Here is a 24,185-nt window from a genome sequence, read left to right on the forward strand (position 1 = left end):
GAGGGTGAGAATGCCTTTTATTAAGTATTAGAATTTCAAAGTCATGGTTCATTATAAAAAAGAAGTTTGATGTCATTGTTTATTTATTCTCAATCAATAAAAACGTTTTTTGTACATTTGTAAATTTTTTTTTTTTGAGTTAGCAATCATTTCCGAGCAATTTAAGTCATATTGTACATTCAGATTAGTGATTCATTAATCATGGCTACAGAAAAGGTTGTCTCTTCATAATCAGAGTAAAAATTAGTTCCCTGATAGACTCGTATCCAAACTCTATCTCCCACTTGTAACTGTTGAACCACAAGGTTAGAGGCTGATTGGTAGACAGGCGCAGTAGATGAAGTAACATAAGCCATGATTGAAGCCTTCAGTGAACCATTGATCCTGATTTGTGTTCTAATTATTTCATGGTCCTTTCCCACAACTGTACTGAATATGAGGTAGAGTCCAGCCTTGGGGGCCGTAAATACCCCTGTCCTGGGGTTATATCCCCCTCCCACCTCATACATGACTCGTGGGAATATAATTGTCTCTGAAGGTGCAAAGTTATGTTTATCATCATAATGTACTCCAGCAGTGAAAGCAACTCCTGAAAAAAAATACATCACTTATTTTAATTTTTTGATATCTATAAAAAATAAAGGCTTTTTATAAAAATATACCGGTAATATCAAGTTTTGAAGAGCCATTCTCTGTAACCACTTAAACTTCGTTGCCATGCATGGTCACAAAGTTTGATTAAACTTCACCAATTCTTATTACTTGACACCAGAATCATATATCAAATAAAATTTTTTGTTATATGACTTGGTTGCCATGGTAACAGCTTTTAAAAGTTTGAAAATTGAGATTTCCAGCTTCTTCATGTAATTCAAATGTTTACTTAGCCTTGATAAAAACAAGGAAAAGCAAACAAACCATTTTCACAAAAACTTGACACCTTGTTGTCACTTATACTGTAAAGAAACTGTTTGGAATATATCTTGAAGTAAGTGGTAACCAAGGGTACATTTGAAATACATTTAAAATGCTGAATTATGCAGAAAAACTCATAGTATATATTCACTAATGGTAGATGTTACATGCTCAAACTCAATCAACAACTTATTAAACAAAAACAATGAAAATGTTTGACCTTAAGTATAAGCAATATTATTGTATATATAAAGTTTATGGTTGCCATGGTAACACAGAGTAACCAAGCAAAATCAGTAACTAAAATTGGGTTAATGCTAATGCCTTGAGGAAAAACATGAAAATTCAAGATTGGCAAATATCCTTAGGACCTTTCAACACAACACCATAAGAAAAATTGGGATTAATTGCTACTTTGCAGTGTTATCAAAGAAACATTACGTACCAGGTTGTTAAAAGTGAATTTTCTTTTCTGCATTAATTTACAATTTACTTGCAATTAAATCAAGAAACATATTATAAGACCCACCTTGAATGGTTCTTATCTGGTAGAACTAAAGTTGAATATTATATATTGATAAAATTTTGTGAATAAAACAACACTGTTGCTATGGTAACAAAGAAGGGAAAACGTTCAATTTTGAAAGTTTTAAATCAATTTAAATCCAGCTTTTTGCATCCAGTTAGAGATTGGATGATAGTCAAAATTAAAAGTCAGGTTAGCCATTAATAAATATCAATCATAAAAGTTTTGGGACTCTACATTTTCAGGTACATTTCCAAGGAAACAAAATATTTTTCAGATTTTTAAGCATATTTTTTCTGCTTGTTTCCATAGCAATGATCTATTTTAAGAATCTAAATTGAATTTTTTTCAATGGGAAAATTAGGACCAAATCAACACCTTTAAAAATTGATCTTCAGTTATAAGTAAATGTGCTTTTATAAAAGATAGGGTCAGATTTAAACATACAAAGTGTTAATTTTAAGGGTTTCTGTGGTATAAAAACCTTGGTAACCATTGCCAACCAAACTGAAATATCAGAATTTGTTCTTGTATATGTTTCAACGCTCTTTTCTAATTTATTTGGTCACATTTCATCCTATTATTGCCTTTTATTTTTACATGTATTACTTTATTAAATTCAATGAATAATTTCTTAAAATTTGGAATTCTTTGTTACTATAGTAACGTATAGTTGATTTACCAAATATGTCATGGATTTAAAACATCAGGCGTCAAGCTTTAGGAACCAGTCATTGCCAATTGATTGCTTTGCTGCAAATGTTAACTATGGGACTCTAAACATGTGTTAAAAAATGCCATTTTTCAAAGTTTAAAAATGTTGCCATGGTAACTATAACATATAGTAACCAATTTTTGCCCAAATTAGTTGAGGTTATCAAATACTTTTCTCATAGAGAGTTTGGAGAAATTCTGAGACTATGCGTGCTACTGCTCCTATATACAAATTTTAAGTCATTACAGAGAATGGTCCTTAACATACTTGTTTGAAGACTGGAAAGAATGTTGCTCAGTTTGACAGTGTTGTTCTGAAGCGAGTGTGTTAACTGCTCTATTGTCATATTCTGTTGCTCTTTGTCTGTCTTCTGTTGCTGCTTGAGCTTAGAAAGTGTGTGGTTAAACATGGTCATGTTGCTGTGTACATCCAACAGAGAAAGTGATAAATATCGGTCTCGGAGTTCCAGGTCTGTAACCATGGCGGATATATTCTTCATCATCTCCTGTTCTCTGTCACTGACTGTCTGCTTTACTTCAAATTTTAAGATGTTTTCCAATCTTCTCATGTCCTCAGAAGTAGTCATATTTTGTTGCATTAGTGTAAGAGAAGTGTTTAAAATGTTTACCTGTTTCTGTAAATTGATGTTTTGTTGTAGAAGAAAAATGGATGAAGAGTTCAGAATGTCCAACTGTATATTCTCCAATCTTCTTGCATCCTCTGTAGTAGAGATATTTTGTTTTAATTCCATGAAAGAGGAGTTTAAAATGTTGACCTCTTTTTTCAAATAAATGTTTTCTTGCTGTAGTGAAGTAGATGTCAAATTCAGACTATCCAGCTGTTCTTTAAAGCCGTCCTGGAGTTGTGTTGAAGTGGATGAAGAATTTAAAATCTCCACTCTGTCTTTTAACAGTTTGTTTTCACTAATTACTGCCTTCAGGGAATCCTCTAAGTATGTTATCTTTGTCTCAGCAGCTTCTAACTTTATCTCCAGAGTTTGGTTCCATTGCTTTATCACCTGAACTTCTCTCTCCAAGGTTGTCTGTTTTAGTTGAAGAAGTTGATTTTCTCGATTCACAGAGTTTAACTCTTTTATCACCAAATCTAGAACGGTTTCCAGATGAAGAAGTCGTTGATGGTCATTAGAGTCCAGTTGTCCACTAGAGGTGGATGGTGTGGCATTGGTTTGTGATCCATGGAGTAACAAAGCATTAGTATGCAGAAATCCATACAGCAAAAACAGGGCACAATTAATTCAGGCCATTCTTAGGACTTGTGTTAACACAAGCTTTTAAACTTGGTTTTTATCATTCATTTCATTAGATAAAGATACATGACGTTATCAGATTGTTTTATCAACACTAGGACAGTAAAACCTAAGCAATTAGAATTTGTATATTTAGGTTAAGAGGATAATAGCAAAAACTTGGTGTAGATAAAAATTGAATAAAGATTGGCTATTTCTAGCATTTGATTTACAAAGGGCTTTCCATATATGTAGTTGTACTTGTCTAAATTTACTAATAGCTATGTGTGCAAACATTTGAATTGTCTCAAAAATTTTCTTATAAACTGCGTCATGTCCTATATTTGAAAAGAACAGTGTCTATCTGACAGATCATAAATGTTGTTTATCTTGATTTTTGACATTCAAGACATTTGAAGTCTGTGTGCATTTATTTTTCCCTGTATTAACATGCAGTTGTTTTAAATACTGTAAAATCATGTATTTTCGTGGTGTCAAATTTTCGTGGTTTGAGGAAAGAGTGCTAGTATGTGGGGATTTGATTTTCGTGGATAAAGAATTTTTTTGTAGTTGTTCATATGAAAATTTACGTTTAGAGGTGGGCTTGAATTCGTGGGTCTTTTCATACCTCGAAAACATTGAAAATTAAACCCCCATGAAAATTAGTGATTTCACAGTACTGTAAACAGGGTTATTTTGGCCCCATGTTATTTTCACACTGTTACACTTACAAACAATTTTGTGCATTTTATATTTGTCTGTTTATGGTTCTTTTTGAGAAATTGTTCTCTGTTCTTTGAATTTACACCATTTGAAATTTACCATATTGAAAATAGGCAAAAATAAAGCAGGGGCAAAAGTTTTCCCTTTAGCACCAGCTCTGCTTGACCAAAAGTGACCAAAATGTGGCCCACTAGGCACTCTCATGTGATCGCCAGACTTTACCCAAACAAGTTAAGATTTCAAGAAATAACAGAATATTGAATAAAGCAAGTATTTAATGAGTATATAAGAATACAGCATATCTATGTTGATCCACTGATCATGACTACAGAAAAGGTATTCTCTAGAGCGTAAGCAAACACGTTACTCCCATAGTCCGCTTCTGTCCAGACCTGATCCCCTGCCTTTAACCAGTAGGCCACAAGGTTAGAGGCTGACTGGTAGACCTGCAGTTTAGTCGTATAATTAAACCAGGCCATTACTTTAGCTTTTAGTGCACCATTGATCATGATTTTGGTCCTAAATTGTTGACAATTGTCTGCTACTATGGTAGAGAAAATAAGGTAGAGGCCGGCCTTTGGAGCAGTGAAAACGCCTGTTCTGGGGTTGTATCCGCCTCCCACCTGGAATATGATTTCCGGGAATATAACCTTTGTTCCAGGTGGAAATGTAGTGTTTTGTCCACAACATATAATTCCAGCTGTAAAAGCTACATTGTAATGATAACCTGAAAAAAAGAACTATCTTTGTAAATTTTGCAGATTCTTTAAAGTTTTGCAATTATAAAGAGTTGAAAAAACTCAGTTATGTATACATACTGTAAACCAACTATTATTCATGTCATCTTTTGTTCACAGTTTGTCAGTTTGAAACCAATATGCAATGATTAATTTTCGCGAATGAAGAAATATATTCTCTTATGAATATGAAACAGAATAAATGATGTGAGGCAATTAATATTCACAAGTTAAACTAAGTCAAGAAATTTGCACGGGAATAAATGTTGGTTTACCATACCTGCTGGTGCAGCTCTGTTGCTGTGGGGTTGCATATAAGACTGTGTGAAATCCTGCGGATTTGACTCTGTAAGTTGCTGTTGCTCTGCCTTTGTCAATTGTTGCTGAAGTACGGAGCTTAGCTGTGGAGCCATTTTATTTTTTACATCTGAAAGTGAAAGTGATAAATTTTGCTGCTTGACTTCTAGATCCTTCATGACAGCAGACATATTGTTCATCATTTCTTGTTTGCCATCTTTGATTCTTTGGCTTAATTTCTCAGTTAAAGTGCTTTCCAATCTTGTTGCATCAAGAGTTGAGTGTTTGAAGCTAGAATTCAGATTCTCCATTTGGTCTTTCATGAAGGCATTTTGATTCAGTAAGAAAATGGATGTGGAATTGAGGTTGTGTAGTTGATCCATCAGTTTGGTGTCTTGTGGTAAGAGAGGCAAGTTGGTGTTCAAACGATCAAGTTCAACTCTCATCATTTTGTTTTCCCTTTGCACAGCTCTAAGTGACTTCTCCAGGGAAGTAATCTTGGTTTGGACAGTTTGATTCCATTGTTGTAACTTCTGAATCTGCTGGTCATGGATTTTTTCTTGGAGTTCAGCCATTTTCTGCCTTTGCTGAAGCTGTTGATTTTCCTGTTTGATGGCTGTCAACTCTTTTATTACTGACTCTAAAGTTGTTTCAAGCTGAATAAGTCGTTGATTAACCTTAGAATCCACTTGTTCGCTAGGCGTTGATTTTGGAATGGTTTTTTGTCCATGGATGAAGCTCAGGCATAGGAAAAGAAATCCTAAACTGCTTGAAAGAGTTTGATACATTTTGATGATTGGTTTTAGCTTGTAATGATAAACTGTTTGACTTCTATACCTTATATATGCTTTGTTATCTATTGCCAAATGTAGACGCTTGTGTTTGTTTTCATTGATATCAATCGCTCAGGATTATGTCTTAAAATGACGGGTCATATGAGGTCAGAAAGGTGCATGATTTCATTGTATTAGTTAATTTAGTATGAATTTTCTCGGTCATTTTGACCCTCTATGAACAATATGGGAGGGTTAGGTTTCACAAATGTGTGGGTTGTGGTGTCCATCAAAGTATGATGAAATATCATGTAAAGTTATAGTTTCTTCTTGATTGCATCATTAGGTCCTTCATATTTTGAGAGCAAGTTCAACAGTTCTGAATTGCAACTCTTGACTTGTCCTTTGCAGCAGAATAAATTTACTCATGGTGTATTGAAAGTCATGTGAATACAAAAAAAAATATTAATTATCAAATATTTGTATGAATTGACATTGTTTATAAAGCATTGCTTGTCAATTAAACATTGCATCGTGTCCTTAAAAATTGCATCATATTCTTTGAAGAGATAGAAACGGAACACATTTAAGGAACAAGACACGTCTTATCACTTCTTTATCAAACGAACTTGAACTTTTTTTTACCTTAAGTGACAAAATTCCGCCTCAAAAAATTTTACTGAAAGCAATGGGGGTTGTAAAAATTTTCAAGAAAAACTTGAAATTAAAGACAAAGACTTCATTTGTGGAAATACAGTTGAAACATAATTATTAAATCAAAAGATCACCAAAAACGGTGCCAGAAGCAGTAGCAAAATATCAGGCACCAGACATTGATAACAAATAGAATAAATCAATGAAAGATACTATGAAATCTGTTAAATCCAACATAAATTGGGAGACAAAGAGCAAGAGCCATCTTATACATAAAATGGCCCTGTACTTATATCTATTAATTAACTATCACCCTCTTTCCATTTTCATATATCAAAATAAAGTAGACACTTGGTGCTTTCATGTTCTATAATGAAATTTCGTTTTTAGAATCCAAATATTTGAAAACAGGCAGAAATTGCAATGTTTTGAAATTTGCAGAAAATATGCGTATTTGACTACCTTCAGCAAAGAATAAAAATATAACTGCACAGGTGTGTGCAAAACATGACTCATGTTTTTTGATCTTCAGAAATAGGCCTTTCGTTATGTATTGGCATATTTTGGATCAGAGGTTGTGCTCTATATGAAATACTGAAAAAATGCTTCAATTTTAGGTCATTTTCAAAGGCATTTACAGAATTGAAGGAAAATAAAATTTCTGACGTCATAATGCATGACTAAATGTGAAATTACATCACAATTAATAGATACGTGTTCACCAACAGTCCAAGTGATAAATACTGCACACAAACCAAAATGGGCAAACAAAAATAATGCACAATAAAAGAGGCCAAATAATCAAATTTTTTTTTCATATCAATCTCAGTAAAGACATTGTGTGTAAAAAATATAAATGGATTGTACAGGTGCCAGAATAGACAGTTTCTACTGTACATGTTTTCAAAGTGATAAGAAAACACATAGGACACATGAGAGTGTTATTGTTATGGCCTTCTCAGCTTATAATTTTATAATGCTTTTTATTAGAATAAAACAAAGTAAATGTAAATATACTAATATGAAATACTGACTAGAACTTTTATGAGTACAATTCTTAATCATTTATTAAAAAAATTGATCTTGTTCAACTCATCTTACTGGATATAATCAATTTAATGTAGTAAAAATTTTCACATATGATGTAGCAGTTAAGAATAAAAACTTTTCCCAGATTTCTTTCATTAATAGAAATAATTTTTCCTGTCCAGGTGTCCTGCTACCTGAGATGGTGACCTCAATGGTGCTGCTGCAGCTGAAGGCCCCGGGGGTCATTCAGTCTTCCCGGTCAGTGCCCGTGCTGGAGGAAATACTTGACATACTGGACACTTACAACAAACTGGCCCCGGGGCTGGACCGGGACGACAAGGAGGATCTAGCCTGGCCAGGGGTTTGGAGTAAGTCGACCTTTGATGAAAAATTATTTAGAAAAGTAAAGTAGTTTTAAAGAGGAAAAGAATATCATCTGATACCCTAGCTGATCTTATCTTTTACCTCAACCCATGTGATGAGTGAAAGATGTTTTTACTCTTAACCTGGGTGACAAGTAAAAGATAAGATCATCTGCTATTATGGAAAATATGCTTCATACAAGATGTAGATATATATATACAGCTCTACAACTGAAATGTATAAGAAAATGTATAAGGAAATGAGAATAATGATCAATTTCAGTAATTTCTTTTTCCTGTCTGTTCAGGTTACACTTTGGAGAAATACACACAGAAATCAAACGAGGACATCAATATCATTCGTCAACCTGACCTTGAGAACCAGAACAAAGATGGGGGATTATGGGTAGTGATCCACGGCAAAGTTTATGACATACAGGAGTTTAAAGCCCAGGCTCCTTGTGGAAGTGAGAAACTGCTTCAATTTGCAGGTAATTTTGTACTGTCCATCTGCACCAAACAAAAACAGGTCCATTTTTACTATAAAGTACTGTATGTGTACATAATTTAGCATATTCAAAATTTAGCACAATCAATGGATATGCCTTTGAATTGTGCAATTTACACGCTTTCATGCCCATACATAGTTTTGTTTATAGAAATTATATAGTATTCATGAATTCGCCCCATTTTAAAGCTGCTAAAATATGTAGCTCGTTATTCGAAGTACACATGCATACAGTAATGTTCAAATACAGTGGAACTTCAATATCTGGAATACCTGGTATATTTTTAAGTAATTTGGTAGTGCAAACTACATTTTCTTCATTTTTTTACCCCATTATTTTGAATCCTCAAGTATGTCAAAGTTTAATCTCTGCCCCTTTGAGTTCAAGATAATGAGGTTTTACTGTACATGTATTTTGGAAGTATATGTTAAAATGTTTTAAATTTAGAATTTCATATGTGTTTTCAGCCGAAGATGCCACAGAAGCTTTTGAGTTGGAGCATCATTCAGATGAAGCCAGAGAACTGATGAAGTCCTTCTATGTTGGACAGTACCTTGATGTAAGTCAATTAGAGGGTAAAAACTTTTTTTTTTTTGAAAAGCATTGATTTTAGCTGCAATAATTCTCCAAAGGGGGTGAATTCAAAGTTGTTATGTGATGAATAAGTCATAACTACTACCCTAAATATTTCCTAAATTTTGCATATTATGAGACAGAGATACTTAAACTAGTAATCCATGTATTACGCAGTGCAAGGCAATGCTCTACTTTGAAGAAGCCATATACTGTAAAATCACATATTTTCGTGGGGTCAAATTTTCAAGGTTTGTGGAAAAAATATTGGGATTTGATTTCATGGTTGGAAAATGTTTAGTAGTACATGTAATGCATATGCAGTTTTACATTTGTGGTAGTCATAAATTTGTGGGTCTCTCAAAACCTCAAAAACCGAGAATATTATACCCCCCAGGAAAATTAGAGATTTCACAGAATATACTTCTCTGGAAAACTGATTACAAATCAAGGTTTATTTTATCAACAGCCAAAGAAAGACATTGTCCAAACTTCTGACACAAGCACTGCCTCCTCCCCACTGGCGGACACACAGCGAACCCTGGGGGTGCTGCTCGGCCTCCAGGCAGCGTACCAGGCCAGGGGAACCCCCCAATCAGCAGAAGAAGAGGAGTATCACGATTGGCTGAAATCGGAGTTCTTTGCCGGGGGACTGCAAGTTTTACAACCCAAAAATCAGTTTGAGGAGGAAAAAGGAGAAAGCAGAGGATCTGCTTCAGGAGGGACAACTCCTGGTAAGAACAGTTTGAAGAGTTATAGTTCCTTTGATGTGCAAACTATTTCATAAACATAGTAATTATTCTCAAATTTTTGGAACAAATATGTATTCATCTTTCATAAATCACAGGAGCCACACCCACTTCTGAGGTCAGACATGTGCCTGGCCTATCAGAGAAGGAGAAGCTGTTTGACAGACAGGCGTCACAAGCCGATACATCCCGCCCCTTCCTGGCATCCTTAGCAGAAGGCCGTGTCCAAGACACTGCAGTCAAAACATTCCTATCTGTGATGGAGAAGTATCAGAAGCATCATCATTTGTTTGCACTAGAATTTCCCCTTGATCACCCCCTGGAGGAGGTCAGCAGGTATGTGGTAAAACTTGTTATGCCCAATTAAAAAATGGAAGTGGGGAGTGTATAGTTATGGGGTGTTAAACCTTACATCATTCTGTTTGTATGGCTGTTACATTTGGGGGTAGCTATACCTTATCTGCAACTCGTCCTAAACCACAGAATGCAATTTAATTTTTTAGTAATTTTTTCAATTTCATAATGTCATTGTGCATCATTTATTTTACTGTTGCATCTAAGACATATGCTTGGTACATGTATTTTCCATAGCAAAACATAGACGTTTTCATTCTTGATTACTTGCACATGTATACTGGGTAAAGGCTACAGACAGATCTTTGAGTGAAAACTTGAAGATAAATACACAATATATGACAACATTAAACTTTCCTTGTCAGGATCCTCTTAGCAGTTCTTCTAAAGCACCATGACTTGGGACATGCAGCTATAGCAATAGTTGAACAAGAAGAACACACCAAACATTCCATTCCAAAGTCAATATCGGAACTCTTCAAAGTAGTCAGCAAAACAAAACGCAGCCTCATTCAGGTATAGGGGATTGATTGAAATGTCTGTTTCCATTTGACCTTAACTATTAGTACATGTATTTATGAAGTTAATGATTGAAATAGGACTGAGATTTTGTATTCATTATTAAATTGAAAGTTGCTTTGGATTTCAAAACAGCTTTCCTATGAATATATGTTGATTTATTTTTATCAACAAAAGTTTTGCAATATGTCATCTATAAAAGCATAATATTTGAATGAAATATATTATTATACCCCCGTATATACATGTATGTAAATCCTTTTCATCGTTCAAAATGATTAAAGTTTGAAATATTTAAAAATGCTTAACTCTAGATTCACCAAGAGCAAGGGCGGTCCTACAAAGAAGTGTGTGCCCCTGTGATAGAGAGATGCAGGTTTCTCTTCAATGAGTTGAGGCCGGCCATTGGTAACGAGGTTAACGCCATGAGTCGATCATGTCTGCTTAAAAGTATTCCCAGATGGAAACAGGTGTCACTGAAAATGATGGAAGACAAGAGAAGGTCCAAAAGAACCAAAGGTACTGTTTGTTTTTCAGAGGATTGGGGGTGGGGGGGGTGATATTTTGGAGCTTAACATTCTACTTTATAATTGTCACCAGAAGGCTTTATTATATTTATAGCAATTTGTTTAACATGATACAAAGATTTGTATGCAAATACAGACTGTCTTCATTTTTTCTGTATCAAAGAGTTTTAAACTTGCAATTTCAATAAAGGATATTTTGGATTATTGTAGATTTTATTCTTACAGTCATTATTTCTTTCTTTCTAGCACATAATTCCTTAACAAGACCCATTATCAAAAAATCCTAATAGGAAAATGGCTCATAGATTTAGAAATAGAATAGAAATTGAAAATTTATTGTTAATTTCCAGTTGTGGCCTGTGATTTTGGGTGGAGTTTATGATTTATTGTTAATTTCCTGTAGTGGCCTGTGATTTTGGGGTGGAGTTTGTGACAGGAGGGGAGGAGCCAGTTGATGTCAAAGCGGAGAATGAAGTTTTGTCACCAGGAGCAGAAAGTGGAGAAAGACCTGATAAAGAGGAGAAAGTTCCAGCCGAGGAGAATGTCATAGAAACCAGCAAGCCATCGGGGGAGGATGAATTTGAGGTCATGGTTTATCCAAAAGGGGGCGCTCCCAAAAAGACAGAAGAACCAGAGGGGGGAGCCACTGTGGTAGATCACAAGGTCAAAGTTCACAGAACTAAAAGGGTTTGTAGTCATTCTTCTTGATTTAAGGTCAGCTCAAATGATGGAAAACTTGTTTGTTATGCAACTTGTTTGATATTTATTGAAGATAATGATGTGTTTTACAGCAAGATTCCTGGAAAGATATAGCCAGTACTGTTACCAGTGCCCAGAAGTTCCGCTGGCTGAGACAAAGAATGACTGGACATATAACAGACATGCCGCTGTTGAATAAGATCATAGAATTTGTATTGTACGAACATCCTATTGATATTGAAAAACTCAGGCGATCCCTGCACCATCAGGTAACTGTTGTATGAATTTAGCTTTTTTTTTTAAGGGAAAATTCATAACATAAATTTTATTTCAGAATAATCGAATTTCACAGTAATAATTAATTAACACATTTCTCTTATAAAACTGATGAAAGTGAAAACTTCGTTGTACACATATTAAGTATGTAGACCACAATAAGTGTTAATAAGCGGTGCTGATCCTTATATTAGGCATTACACTTTATATGCTTGTTTCATTTTAAAGGTGGAAAGGGGTCAGAAAATGAAAAAAAACATAATTATAGTATTACATGACTATACTTCTAGACTTTAAGACTACAGTAAGCCATAATTAGCCATGCTGATCCTGAAACATCACATTTGAACTAGCCATGGTTGTATTTTTAAGGTGGAGAGGGCTCAGATGCGACTGAGTGGTATCCAGACTATGCTGTCCCTGGTACACCGTGACTATTTGTTGTCCTCTTGTAAATATGCCATTCTGTGTGGGTGGCAGGGTCTACTAACCATAGGACAGCGAATCTGGTAAAGAATTAGTCCAAAAACTCAGTAGCAGACATACCTGATCCTATTGTTTAATTAACATAGACTTCTATTTTAAATAATACATTGAGGTTTGAGTACATGTGTCTGCTTCTCTTTGCTTTATCTGTTTTATGAACTGTAATATATTAAAAAAAAAAAAAAAAAAACATGTAAAAGACTTTTTTTAAAAAAAATCTTTTAGAAACACAAATCATTTTGGAAAATTATATATTCTTTTTAAGCTGATTAAAAATTGACATTTTTTGTGTGTCTGGCCTTGGAAAAATTCTTTTAGTGAAAATTAAAAATTATTTTCTACATAGATATGGTTATACATCATTAAGATTTTCTATCATTTTTTAGCCCCCCAGTTCCTCACTGTCTGTCAGGGGTCCAGCTGATACCCCCCTGTGACAGAATCCTCCTAGAGATGACCTATTCTGACCTCTACAAATGGGCCATCAAAGAATTAAGGGCAGCTGTCATTCAGGCCGACATGAAATTCAAATCAAGGGGGATAAATCCTGCTATTCCTCCAGTTGATACCAGCAAGGTACAATTTTGAAGTTACATGTACATGGTGTATGTTTGTAATTTACATTCCATATCCAGTAATACTCTTACTTTTCTGAAACTTTCACCAATTTTTTTTTTTATCAGTTTTTTTCTATCAAGTTTAAAAGATTAGACTGAAAAAATAATGTCATTGATAATTTTATAAAATGAAAAGATTGTTGAGTAACAGCTTTATTAGCACTTGATGTTAAATCTGTAAATATGTATTTAGGAGAGACTTAGTCTAGGAGCACTTCCCCAGTCCCGTTTTATTCTGGCCATGTTGGGAATCCTGGTGTCAGAGCACCAGTCAAGTAGTCTCAGTTTACTACTCAACTCCGGGGTACTGGGATTGTCACAGACTCTGATGAGACTCGTAGGTAAGGGACAGAGAGATTAAGACATGACTCATCAATGTAATGGAGAAAAAGAATGTTCAGAAACATTTAACTGCTACATTTAGAAAAAGGACTATAATGTTGGAAAATGAGTACCTCTGTGTCATAAAATTATGAGGGGTTCTCCAGTCAAAATCGGTGAGATTGTTATAATAACATTTGAAAAGGGAATAAAAAAAGACTTTGACCCTTTCAAATAAAAGTAAATACAGTCAATTCTCGAATTATCGCCATTCGATTCATCGCCATTTTCGCAATACCGCCATGATTTCCCAAGAACGTTTTTCCTGCTATATAAAATTCTCTTTATAACGCCAAAAGCCATCCGCCACCCTGTTTTCAAAACAAACGTCCATTTTTAAATGTCAATTATCTCGATAATACCGCCACAGGTGCATGTGGTCAGTGAAGCACGGTTAATTGGTTGACGCTATCCCTGTTGTAAAGCATGCAAAGCCAGTCAAGGTACATGCAATTAAGAAAACAATAATTCTAACATGAACTGTTAGAATAATTTTGTTTTTCTGTTTAATAAAATCATATAATTAAGGCTTAGCCACGAAAGCGGTCGTTGTAAATTTCGCCGATAACGAATTATTTTCATGATCTCTGCTTTTAAAAACAATGCAAAATTTGCTTTAAAAATAAATATGAGTCAGAAATTGTGAACGTTTCATTAACAATGCTTTTATAAACAATGAATTTATTTAAGAACTTATTTTACATACTAATTTAGGCAATATATCAGATCGACCCCGCATTTTTTTTTTATAGGGCAACATGCATACGCATGTACTTGTCTTAATTTCATAACTGAATATTTTGTTTAGCGAAATTGTACATAAAAAAATTACTTGAAGTATTTTCAAATTTAAAAATATGTTTTTAAATACATGTACATGTGATAATAAGAATAGAAACGCTAAATGGTATTTCTAAGAACGATAACCCTACGTCTTATTTCCTAAAAGATGGAAAATTCAATTCATCGCCAAATTCGTTATACCGCCATGATTTCTAAATCACAAAAGGTGGCGGTTTATCGAGAATTAACTGTAATGTGAATTTATCTCTTTTTCATACTATTGAAACAAATCCTGACTGTGACCAATGAGTAACTACACCACCTTATGAAAAGATTCTTTCCTTTCTCTAGGGCCAGATCCTGACAGAGTTCTTCAGGATAACATGGTGTCCATGTGTGCCGTCTTAGAGGAACAGAAACATAAGAAGCAGTCGGCCCCTGTTCCCATCTCAGGCCCCGAACTGGCGGCCATGATGAAAATCGGGACTCGGGTCATGAGGGGAGTGGACTGGAAATGGGGGGATCAGGTGAGGTTAAACAGAAAAAGGTCAGAGGTTATAGGTCAAAGAACATTGAATTCTTATTCAGGAAATAAAAATAAAGATATGTAAGGTTAATCAGAGAAAGGTCAAGGTTTATAGGTCAAATGAATGGATTTTTACTTAGAAAGTAAACATAAAGCCAGATACTGGAGTGATTTTTTTAGGATGGTCCTCCCCCTAGTCTGGGGCGAGTGATTGGGGAGTTAGGGGATGATGGGTGGATCCGAATTCACTGGGACACCGGGAGCACAAACAGTTACAGGATGGGCAAGGAGGGCAAATATGACCTCAAGCTGGCAGAGCCCCCAGAAATGCCTGATAATGATGATAATGAAGACGATGAATTGGAAACAGGTAAAATCAGTATTACACAAAGATTGTTCCACTGCATTGTAACTTAATTTGTTAGCATCTTAATGTATTTTATATGAAAAAAGATAATAATTGTTTAGATTGATATTAATAACTATATTAGCAGCGTGAAACAATTGTAATGATAATCAGTAAAGTTCTTTTATATCTTATGTATTGAGGACTGGGAAAAATGTACTTTTTATAAATGATGTACATTATAAATGAAGAAGGGAGGGAAGTAGGAAGTATACAACTTTCTAACCACAAAGTCTATTATGTTAGTATATACATGTAAATGCTTGCCAAGTCTAAAACAACAACAGCCATACCTTCCAACATTTACAGGAATTTAGTCATGTTTATGTGCTAAGTAGTCTTTTGCTTTATGCAGACCCTGTGAAGGCCGAGAGTCGGCATCCGACAGCCGTAATACGACGATCAACTCTTTATCTATTGCGCAATCTCTCGCTGTCATGTGGAATATACGCAGAACAAGCTCAGAAAGAGGCTGTCAGTGCATTGTGTGGGTTGATGAGGAAAATTCTGGATGCAGGATGCAATTACGGAATAAGTATGTGTAGAATTAAGTCTTTTAAGAGATAGTGCCGTAAAACAATTTGTAACACTTGGTCTGAAAAAAGTCTACTAGGTCTTGCTAAATGATAGGGATTTAATGCAGGACAAGTACTGTATTCCATTCAGCTGTGTATTCTGTATACCACTTTTCCCGTAATTAATTTTCAACAGTCTTGTGTATACATATTTTTATATAAAGCGCAATCAGAGAGTTTTGATTTAAATCTTCACTCCCTTATAGAAAAAAATCACTTTCTGTCAGATATCGTACATGCCAAATAAAATAATACATTTGGAGTATTCAATGCATTAGTCATAACAGAGATTGAAATGATTATTTCAGATTCCAACTACATCCCCACACAGATTGCTAGTGAGCAGCACTACAGCTGGTGTACACTGGGATTTATTCGATCAATCGCAACAAGTCCAGTCATCTGTGAAGCCCTCAGCTCACAGAAGTGGATCGATCTGTTACTAAAAATACTGGAGGATGAAAAGCCCTCCCAACCCACCAAAAATATCATCAAGCAGGTCAGACTACATTACAATCTTCAAATTTACAAGCCGTAGGATTAAGTATTAAAGTAGCATTTAGAAATGCCAGTATATCATCATGATTTTAATGCTGTTTACAAACTTTCAGTAGGCAGCAAATTTTCTATTTTGGATTAATATGTTTAGAGTAATAAAGTTATATAGTAAAAGATGCTTTTGACAAAATGCCAGGTATGGACAATTTTACCATTTTTTAAACCAAATGTGTCATATCAATTAAGTTCATCACTTCACTGTTAACATTAATTCATTTACGCATGTTTTACTGTATATGCTGCTGTTTTAGAAGAACTCCAAATAGATAGCCTTGAAACAAGAAAAAATAAAAATTAATGTAATAATTCCTTGAATTTGATTTCATTAACATTATTCATTGTATTTTAGATTCTTATTCTAAGGTTTCTGGAGTCAGTGCTGCCTCACTGGAGTAAGAATACAGATGAAACCCGAGTGAAGACCATCGTACAGAGGCTGTTTAATCTCCTGGGCAAAGTCATCATGGGATGTTCTGCTGACCCTACACTTTTTTCACAGAGTAAGAACAGTTATAAAATATACTGTAAACCAACTATTATTCATGTGCAAGAAATATCTGTGGGTTTCATAATCTTCCTTTACTCAGAATTCTTCTTGCCATGAAACAATTAATTTTAATACATGTTTTTGTTTTTTACAAAAGTCTCCTCATGCTGTCTTAAAATTTGATCTTCACATATAGATTTTAAATTTATGCCTTTTGAATAAAAGGTGTCATGAAAACAAAATGGTTTATAGCATTCTGAATCTTATAGTTGGCATAGTAGATCCACAAATTTTTTTTTGGAAAGGGGGGGGGGGTTTGAACTTTCCTTTGGAATGATTGACCATATTTAATTTCTGAGCTAATGCTGGTACATGTATTTGTTTTCCCTGTAGATGACATTCTGAGGAAGGGCCACAAGCCGTGTGTGTCGGTCTCCCTGACTGCCTCCTACACCAGTACCGTGGGGGAGGAGTTAGTGTGTCTGATACGCACCCTCCACGTCAGCGAGTGCTGGAACCCCCACATCAACACCTACATCACCGATCAGCTGGTCAACATCGGAGACATGATGGTGGAAAAAGTCTGTCCATCGCAGGTACAGGAGCTTATTTTGAATTAGTAAAAGTTTTATAGTTTCCTGGTGTTTTTTTAATTACTTTTGTGTTATTAGCTGGTTTGAATGGGTTTTTGGCCATCCTTGATTATTTTGCATTTCTTTTTCCATTTCTCAAAGCATGAAAATTCAATGTAACTATTCAAATATGGGAAATAAAAGTGCATGTTATTAACAAATGTTAGTAAGCTCCAGTAAATGTATAATGAAAACCATGGTTAAATACCAATTTATTTTTAAGGAACTTCTATCTGAGGATACTGTCTTAGTAGATCGTTTGCCCATTGTTCTGGCTTGCTTAGCTGTAATTGGTGGAATTGATAACAGGGCAAGGTTAGGTGGAAGGGTGGAACATGAAGACTATGGCAGTGGTACTATTGCCAAGATCACTTCAAAGGGAAAAATACATGTACAGTTCAAAGATGGCAGTTTGCGAGCCTGTAGATTATCTGAAATAGTTGTGGTAAGGAAATGGCTTTTATTCTTATGACATGATGAATTCTTAATCACATGTTGAGATTTTTCTTCATTGAAAAAATCAATTTATTAAGGTCCATTGACCTTGTGATAGGGGAAATAACTCTCTCATTGGGATTATGTTAAGAGAAATACTAGTAGCTCTCAGTAGAATTAATGACAATTATTTTTAAATTTTCAAATTTTTCAAATTCTGCAAAGCAAGGTATGCTGATATTGTTCACATGTCAATTTTAATTATTTTGAATTTTTTCTGGAAAATTATAAGGATAATAACCAAAGCAAAATTTTAAATGAGTAAATTATAGATGAACATAATGTGCTTGTGAAATACAGGCTGGGAATCAGGATTTCTGTGTGAGTAAGCTGGAAATGACACCAGATGTCATCAAAATGTGGTCAGCCATTGTTGGTTACACTGCAACAGGATTGAAGATGGAGAAGGATTTCCCCAAAGACAGACCCCTGGCCTCCAGCACTGCCAGTATTGAATCTGAACGGACGTGTAAGTTATTTATAGAATAATATCTAAATCATGAATAAACTCTGGTAAAAGTAGCATAAATAATAGAGGAATTAAGATATAGATATACTTGTATTCTTAAATCGAGCAAAATATTTTTTGTCTGGAAATTAAAAAAAATAGAAAGGGCAAAATTTATTTTAGTAAGTGTACCTTGTGATGCAGTACTTAGGAATTTATTATTACTGTGTTGTACTTTTGCTATTATTATTCAGGCTTAATGTGAAAATTTTTATGATCTTTGAAGAATTAGTTTTATTGTTTACATCCATGATTGTATTTTTACATTTCTGTTACAGTACTTAGTAGGGTTAAGATACTGGATACTGAGACCAGTTGTATGATTGCATCAGTTGTAGAATTTTATATTGTCTTTTAAAATTATTGTAAAAAAATGATTCGGTTCAAGATTTTCTGCAGCCAAATTTCTAATTAGATGTTTTTTCTTGTGTATATGTATAGCAGCCAGTGGTGTTGATGTAAGAGAACTCCGAAAACAACAGCTAAAGCTGGGACTGCTCCGAGCCTCCAGAGTCCTGTTGTCTTGTCAGTCCCATCTCAGACAGATCCTGAGTGGAATTTCAGTGGTGGATCAAGGATTATCAGAGGTGGAAGCTGGGGTGGAAGAGATCAGCGATGAGGATCCAGAGAGTGAATCATCGTCTTCCAACACAATATTACAGCAGTTAATGAGTGTGGCCACCCAGCCTTCTCCCATCAAAGCCGTCTTCTCCAGAGATGAACTAGAGGTGAGATGGAGTTGGCCATTTTAAAGGATATTTTTATCAAGAGTAGTATCTGCAATTGGTATTTAAATATGAGTCAAAAGCATTCAAAATCATTTTTGAATGCAATCTAAAACATGCACAATTCTTGTAGGTTGTAAACTTATATATTTATGATTAAGGATGATAAGCATCATTCAAATTTTAGTGAAATCAACTTTACTTGTTTGCAACTGGGTTCTTAGATAGAAGTTCTAATATGTAACATTTTCTTTATTTCACAGGGTGCTGCCTTGGCAGTTGCGCAGTACCTGACTGCAACGAGCCAGCTAGAAATTGATGATTCTGAATCATCCGATTCTGAGAGTGAGAATGAGCAGGCTCCTCCCATTAGACCTCCTGTTGAGGTGCCCAATAACACAAACCGGCCTCACAAACCCAGGAAAACCAGAAACCAGGAACCTCAGCCCGAAGTCAGCCCGGTGGTGACACAGCTCATGGAAATGGGATTTACCAAGAAAAATGTCAAACTGGCGATGAAGGCTATCGGTGAGTCATTTTTATAGGTACTTAGTTGAACAAAGACTATTGGTCCATATTCCTTTAAGTTACAGAACCTTGTTGATTATAAACGATGGAAGCTTTTAATGCATTCAAATTGTATGGTACCTACTGGTAGTTTTAGACATGATCTTTTGCGTATGTATAGAAGGTCATCATCATTTTGTTGACATTAAGTCTACAATTTATATCAAATTCCATAAATATATTTAAAAAAAAAAAAATGTTTTTCTGTTTTTAGGAGGCTCATCATTGGTCTCTAACCCTGACCAGCCCAGTATTGAGGCCCTGGTGGGGTGGCTGATTGAGCACCCCCAGATTAACGTCCATGACGTGGAGGATAGTGATAGCGAATCAGAGGAGTACTCCACGGATTCTGATGCCACATCAGAAGATCTAGAGGAAGAGAACTCATTCGACATAAACACAGAGGTTATGACATATGGGGTAAGTTATTTTTAAAATGCCCTAGATGAGAAACTGTATATTGGTCAATTTTTGCCCCTTGTTATTTTTCCCTTTCACACAAACTAGTATGTCCCATTCTAAATTCTTCCAGATTCCAATTCATTTAAGGGATAATGCTGTCATCATTGAATTCACTCGGTTTTAAATTTGCTAACGTGGGTCAGGGACAAAGTTGTAAAAATAAAGGGGGGGGGCAAAAAAAGTTCCCTGACGTATACATTATGAATTCAAAATTTTAATCTGTATGCTATTATTCTACATTTAGTACATGTATATGATTAGAATTCAGAATTCATTGTGTCAATGAGTAAGGAGTTTGTTTTGGAATCATTTGGAATGCCTTGCACTAGAAGAATCTGTCTTATTTAATTATAATTTCAGAACTTGAATAACGAAGCAGCAGGGTTGGTTCCACCGGCGGCTCCCACACAACAGACGTACAAGAAACGGGCCGACTTCCTGAGTAACGACGAGTATGCCATGTACGTCAGGGACACCATCCAACCCAACATGAGTGTCAGGTGCTGCCGCACTTATGAAGAGGTTCATGAGGGGGACATTGGCAAAGTTGTCAAGGTAAAGAAGAAAACATTTTTTGCAAATATCAAGAATAATGTGAGCCACTGTATAATAAAAAATTCAAAATTCTCAATTTTGAATTTTTAAAGGTAAATACCTGTGGACCTGTTATTTGCTAAAAACAGGCCTGGGATGATGTGAATTTTGAATGATAAATGTTTACTTCAATTTTAGCTTGACAGAGATGGTCTCCATGACTTGAACATCCAGGCTGACTGGCAGAGGAAAGGTGGGACATACTGGGTCCGATATATCCATGTGGAGATTCTAGGATTCATGGGAAATGAAACCGGGTCCACTCAGAAAATCTCAGTGGGAGACAAGGTTCACGTCAAACCTAATGTGGTAACGCCCACCTACAAGTGGGGGTCCGTGTCCCATAACTGCATTGGAACTGTTACAGGTATTTTATTGAATAGATTTCAGATTATTGGGGAAGTTTCAGCAGGATCATGTGTTCATGTTTGTGTTGCAATATTTTTCTATTTCATATTAGAATACCTTTCCTTCGGTTATATTTTATAGTTAACATGTATTTTTTAGTAAATACACCTCCTTTTCCCCTTGAATTTCTATGTTGTTTAAAATATAAAATGCTATGTAAACAGTCACCACATGAAATAAAGTCATTGTACTAAATTAAGTGTTAATGTTCATTTCAGCCATCAATGCCAATGGTAGAGATCTAACAGTAGACTTTCCACAGCAATCTCACTGGACAGGGGTTATTGATGAAATGGAAATTGTGCCAAGTTCTCATCCTGGAGTGGGGTAAAATACATATCAGACATTCTAACCTTTTCAAAATTTGATTTTTATTTCAAAATTCTGTTTAAAAAAAGAAAATTCAAATTAAACTCCAGATCCTCAGAGTTATGTTCTATGTCAAAGATCAATTTATTCAACTGATTTTGAAATGCCAAATAATTTCATTGGAACTGTTCCTCTTTTTAGATGTGATGAATGTGAACTGTTCCCCATAGTGGGCCCCAGGTACAAGTGTCAGAAATGTCCCAGTTATGACATGTGTGAAAACTGCTTCCGTATCAAGAAACATAAACACAGTCATGTCTTCATCAAAATATCTGAACCAGGTAACAATCTTTGAAATGCATTTTGAGTCAAATTGAAATCAATTTTAATTGAAGATAAACAACAAATATAGGTAGCAGAGTTTGTCATGAGAGCTGGACAGGTATTATCAAAACTTGATGTAATTTTATGAATTGTTTGTTGTGTAGATTGTGAGCCATCTTTTGCTGGTAAGGCAGGCAAACAGAGGAGGAAGTTTGGGGTCATGTCCTCCAGATCCACCATTGATGACTGGCACACCTGTGTCAAGGCCATCACAGTGTCATCTCGAGAAAATCAGGCTCACAGACTCATCAATGGAAACAATGGCTACTGGCAGAGCTCAGGGTCACAGGGCAAGGTGAGAGGTTAGGGGGTAAGGTCAGGCTCAGAGGGCTCTGAGGTTCGAAGGTTTGGGTCAGGTCACACTCTTACTGCACTCTAGTTCATGTTTTGTTGTACCTTCATGCAACATAGCCAAAATTTGTGTTGTTTTGCCAAAGACAATGATTTCAACTGAAGAAAACCAGCAAAGTTGAAAACAAATTTCACATTCATTTAACATATGATTCTGAAATCAATTTAGGATTAAATGCAGATAACTTTACAGATAGTTGTATGTTTTATTTCCTATGTGTTATAGCACTGGATCCGACTAGAAATGCAGCCAGACATCCTTTTACATCGACTCTACATGAAAGTGGAGCCTTCTGACTCCAGCTACATGCCAAGTTTGGTGGTGATCAGTGCAGGAGATACATTAAACTCCATGAGAGAAATCCGTGCAGTCAATATCACATCATCTGAGTCTATTGTTACACTTCTGCAGGACCTTAATGATGTGAGTCTGAGATTCAATTTTTACAAAAAAATAAATAAAATTCAATTTTTTATATTATTAAGTGTTATCTAATTGACTCTTGAAACTGCTTTTAAATGGAGCTTTATACATGAAGATCAATGAGAGTACAAAATTGGATAAAAAATTTAAAATATTTTTGTGTAACTAAACATCTTTATTATTAATTAATTCTGTTAATGTATTGACATCTCTTTCCTTTGCAGTACTTTCGCTTCATTGAGATTGGCATCAAGCAATGTCGCAGCAGTGGCATTGACTGTAAAGTTCACGGTCTGACGATTCTGGGGAGGTTACGCTCGGATGAGGATGATGCCGCCGCTAACTTTTCGTTCCTGGCCTCAGACAGAGAGGAGGAAGAAGAGGAAAAGGTCAATAGTTCATCTGTCAAAAAGAAGAAGAAATCCACAACCAAGGAAATTCAGACTAATGTATTCTGCTGGGGGCTGAATGACAAGGATCAGCTGGGCGGGCCAAAAGGGTCAAAGGTCAGTAGAATAACAGATGAGAGCAACTTATTCATAATTTTAAGTTTTCAGTAGAGTGTAGTTAGAGGAGTTTTTCTTAGTAGTGGTGATTAATATTTTTAAAGAAAAAGACATGCTTTGTGACAGAGAAGTATATTTTCTTGCAGATTAAACTCCCAACTTTAAATGACAACCTGTCTGCTTTGAGATGTGTGCAGATTGTGGGTGGATCCAAAAGTTTATTTTGTGGTAAATATAAAGTTATTTAGCACAGACAAAAGATTGCATAGCAGTTAGTTACAGAATGATAAGTATTATTTCATAGAGAGAATTTGTAGGAATTCAAATTGTTTCAGAACAAATGTGGACCCTTTATAATAAATGTTATTACGCAAACAGCATAAAGATATATGTATTTATTGATGGAAAATGCAAATAACATGGTGTAAGAACATGTATTTGTAAAATCAATTTAACATATATGATTTACAGAATTATTATTTATAGTTATTACTGTATTAATTTTAATTCATATTTATTGCATGACAAGAAGGAAGCATTTGTTTGAAATTCCAAGAGTTTTTACTGGTGATTTTGTTCCCTCCATTTACAGTGACTCAAGAAGGAAAGGTCTATGCCTGTGGTGAGGCCACCAATGGGAGATTAGGTCTGGGGATCAGCACGGGGACTGTCTCTGTTCCGAGACAAATCACCTCACTGAGTCAATATGTTGTCAAAAAAGTGGCTGTCCATTCAGGTAACAACAAGCAGATATCATCATATCATAAACAAAAAATGTCAAGTCAAGCATTTGACAACAAATATAACAAATATATATT

At 35.1% G+C, this 24,185-nt stretch overlaps 3 protein-coding genes across 3 annotated transcripts in view; 1 reads left to right on the top strand and 2 right to left on the bottom strand.

Annotated features, from left to right (window-relative positions):
- LOC134272080 (E3 ubiquitin-protein ligase HERC2-like) overlaps positions 1 to 24,185 on the top strand; it is a gene marked incomplete at its 3' end in the record, with an annotated part of 52,828 nt that overhangs the window by 19,314 nt on the left and 9,329 nt on the right. The window contains exons 21-52 of the mRNA XM_062754314.1: positions 7,798 to 7,983; positions 8,286 to 8,468; positions 8,954 to 9,045; positions 9,529 to 9,793; positions 9,907 to 10,144; positions 10,528 to 10,678; positions 10,996 to 11,200; positions 11,612 to 11,895; positions 12,000 to 12,176; positions 12,556 to 12,692; positions 13,056 to 13,245; positions 13,480 to 13,627; positions 14,802 to 14,977; positions 15,157 to 15,346; positions 15,738 to 15,917; positions 16,266 to 16,456; positions 16,865 to 17,015; positions 17,396 to 17,598; positions 17,858 to 18,079; positions 18,430 to 18,598; positions 19,079 to 19,365; positions 19,626 to 19,890; positions 20,144 to 20,349; positions 20,752 to 20,946; positions 21,124 to 21,352; positions 21,612 to 21,720; positions 21,904 to 22,043; positions 22,191 to 22,381; positions 22,664 to 22,861; positions 23,086 to 23,367; positions 23,514 to 23,595; positions 23,960 to 24,103. Of these exons, the coding sequence (XP_062610298.1) occupies positions 7,798 to 7,983; positions 8,286 to 8,468; positions 8,954 to 9,045; positions 9,529 to 9,793; positions 9,907 to 10,144; positions 10,528 to 10,678; positions 10,996 to 11,200; positions 11,612 to 11,895; positions 12,000 to 12,176; positions 12,556 to 12,692; positions 13,056 to 13,245; positions 13,480 to 13,627; positions 14,802 to 14,977; positions 15,157 to 15,346; positions 15,738 to 15,917; positions 16,266 to 16,456; positions 16,865 to 17,015; positions 17,396 to 17,598; positions 17,858 to 18,079; positions 18,430 to 18,598; positions 19,079 to 19,365; positions 19,626 to 19,890; positions 20,144 to 20,349; positions 20,752 to 20,946; positions 21,124 to 21,352; positions 21,612 to 21,720; positions 21,904 to 22,043; positions 22,191 to 22,381; positions 22,664 to 22,861; positions 23,086 to 23,367; positions 23,514 to 23,595; positions 23,960 to 24,103 (6,066 nt within the window). The remainder of the gene's footprint in view (positions 1 to 7,797; positions 7,984 to 8,285; positions 8,469 to 8,953; positions 9,046 to 9,528; positions 9,794 to 9,906; positions 10,145 to 10,527; positions 10,679 to 10,995; positions 11,201 to 11,611; positions 11,896 to 11,999; positions 12,177 to 12,555; positions 12,693 to 13,055; positions 13,246 to 13,479; positions 13,628 to 14,801; positions 14,978 to 15,156; positions 15,347 to 15,737; positions 15,918 to 16,265; positions 16,457 to 16,864; positions 17,016 to 17,395; positions 17,599 to 17,857; positions 18,080 to 18,429; positions 18,599 to 19,078; positions 19,366 to 19,625; positions 19,891 to 20,143; positions 20,350 to 20,751; positions 20,947 to 21,123; positions 21,353 to 21,611; positions 21,721 to 21,903; positions 22,044 to 22,190; positions 22,382 to 22,663; positions 22,862 to 23,085; positions 23,368 to 23,513; positions 23,596 to 23,959; positions 24,104 to 24,185) is intronic.
- Positions 94 to 3,455, bottom strand: LOC134272096 (uncharacterized). Its single transcript, XM_062754337.1, has 2 exons — positions 2,424 to 3,455; positions 94 to 589 (listed from the first exon to the last, which is right to left on the bottom strand). Exons 1-2 carry the CDS (start codon positions 2,905 to 2,907, stop codon positions 180 to 182), a joined length of 894 nt encoding a protein of 297 aa, XP_062610321.1. The 5' UTR covers positions 2,908 to 3,455; the 3' UTR covers positions 94 to 179.
- Positions 4,399 to 6,061, bottom strand: LOC134272097 (coiled-coil domain-containing protein 102A-like). Its single transcript, XM_062754338.1, has 2 exons — positions 5,143 to 6,061; positions 4,399 to 4,852 (listed from the first exon to the last, which is right to left on the bottom strand). The coding sequence occupies exons 1-2, from the start codon at positions 5,945 to 5,947 to the stop codon at positions 4,428 to 4,430; spliced, it is 1,230 nt and encodes a 409-aa protein (XP_062610322.1). The 5' UTR covers positions 5,948 to 6,061; the 3' UTR covers positions 4,399 to 4,427.

This window comes from Saccostrea cucullata, unplaced genomic scaffold (assembly GCF_032062105.1).
Source record: "Saccostrea cucullata isolate Sc308-1 unplaced genomic scaffold, CSIRO_AGI_Scuc_v1 ctg2232, whole genome shotgun sequence".
NCBI lineage: Eukaryota > Metazoa > Mollusca > Bivalvia > Ostreida > Ostreidae > Saccostrea > Saccostrea cuccullata.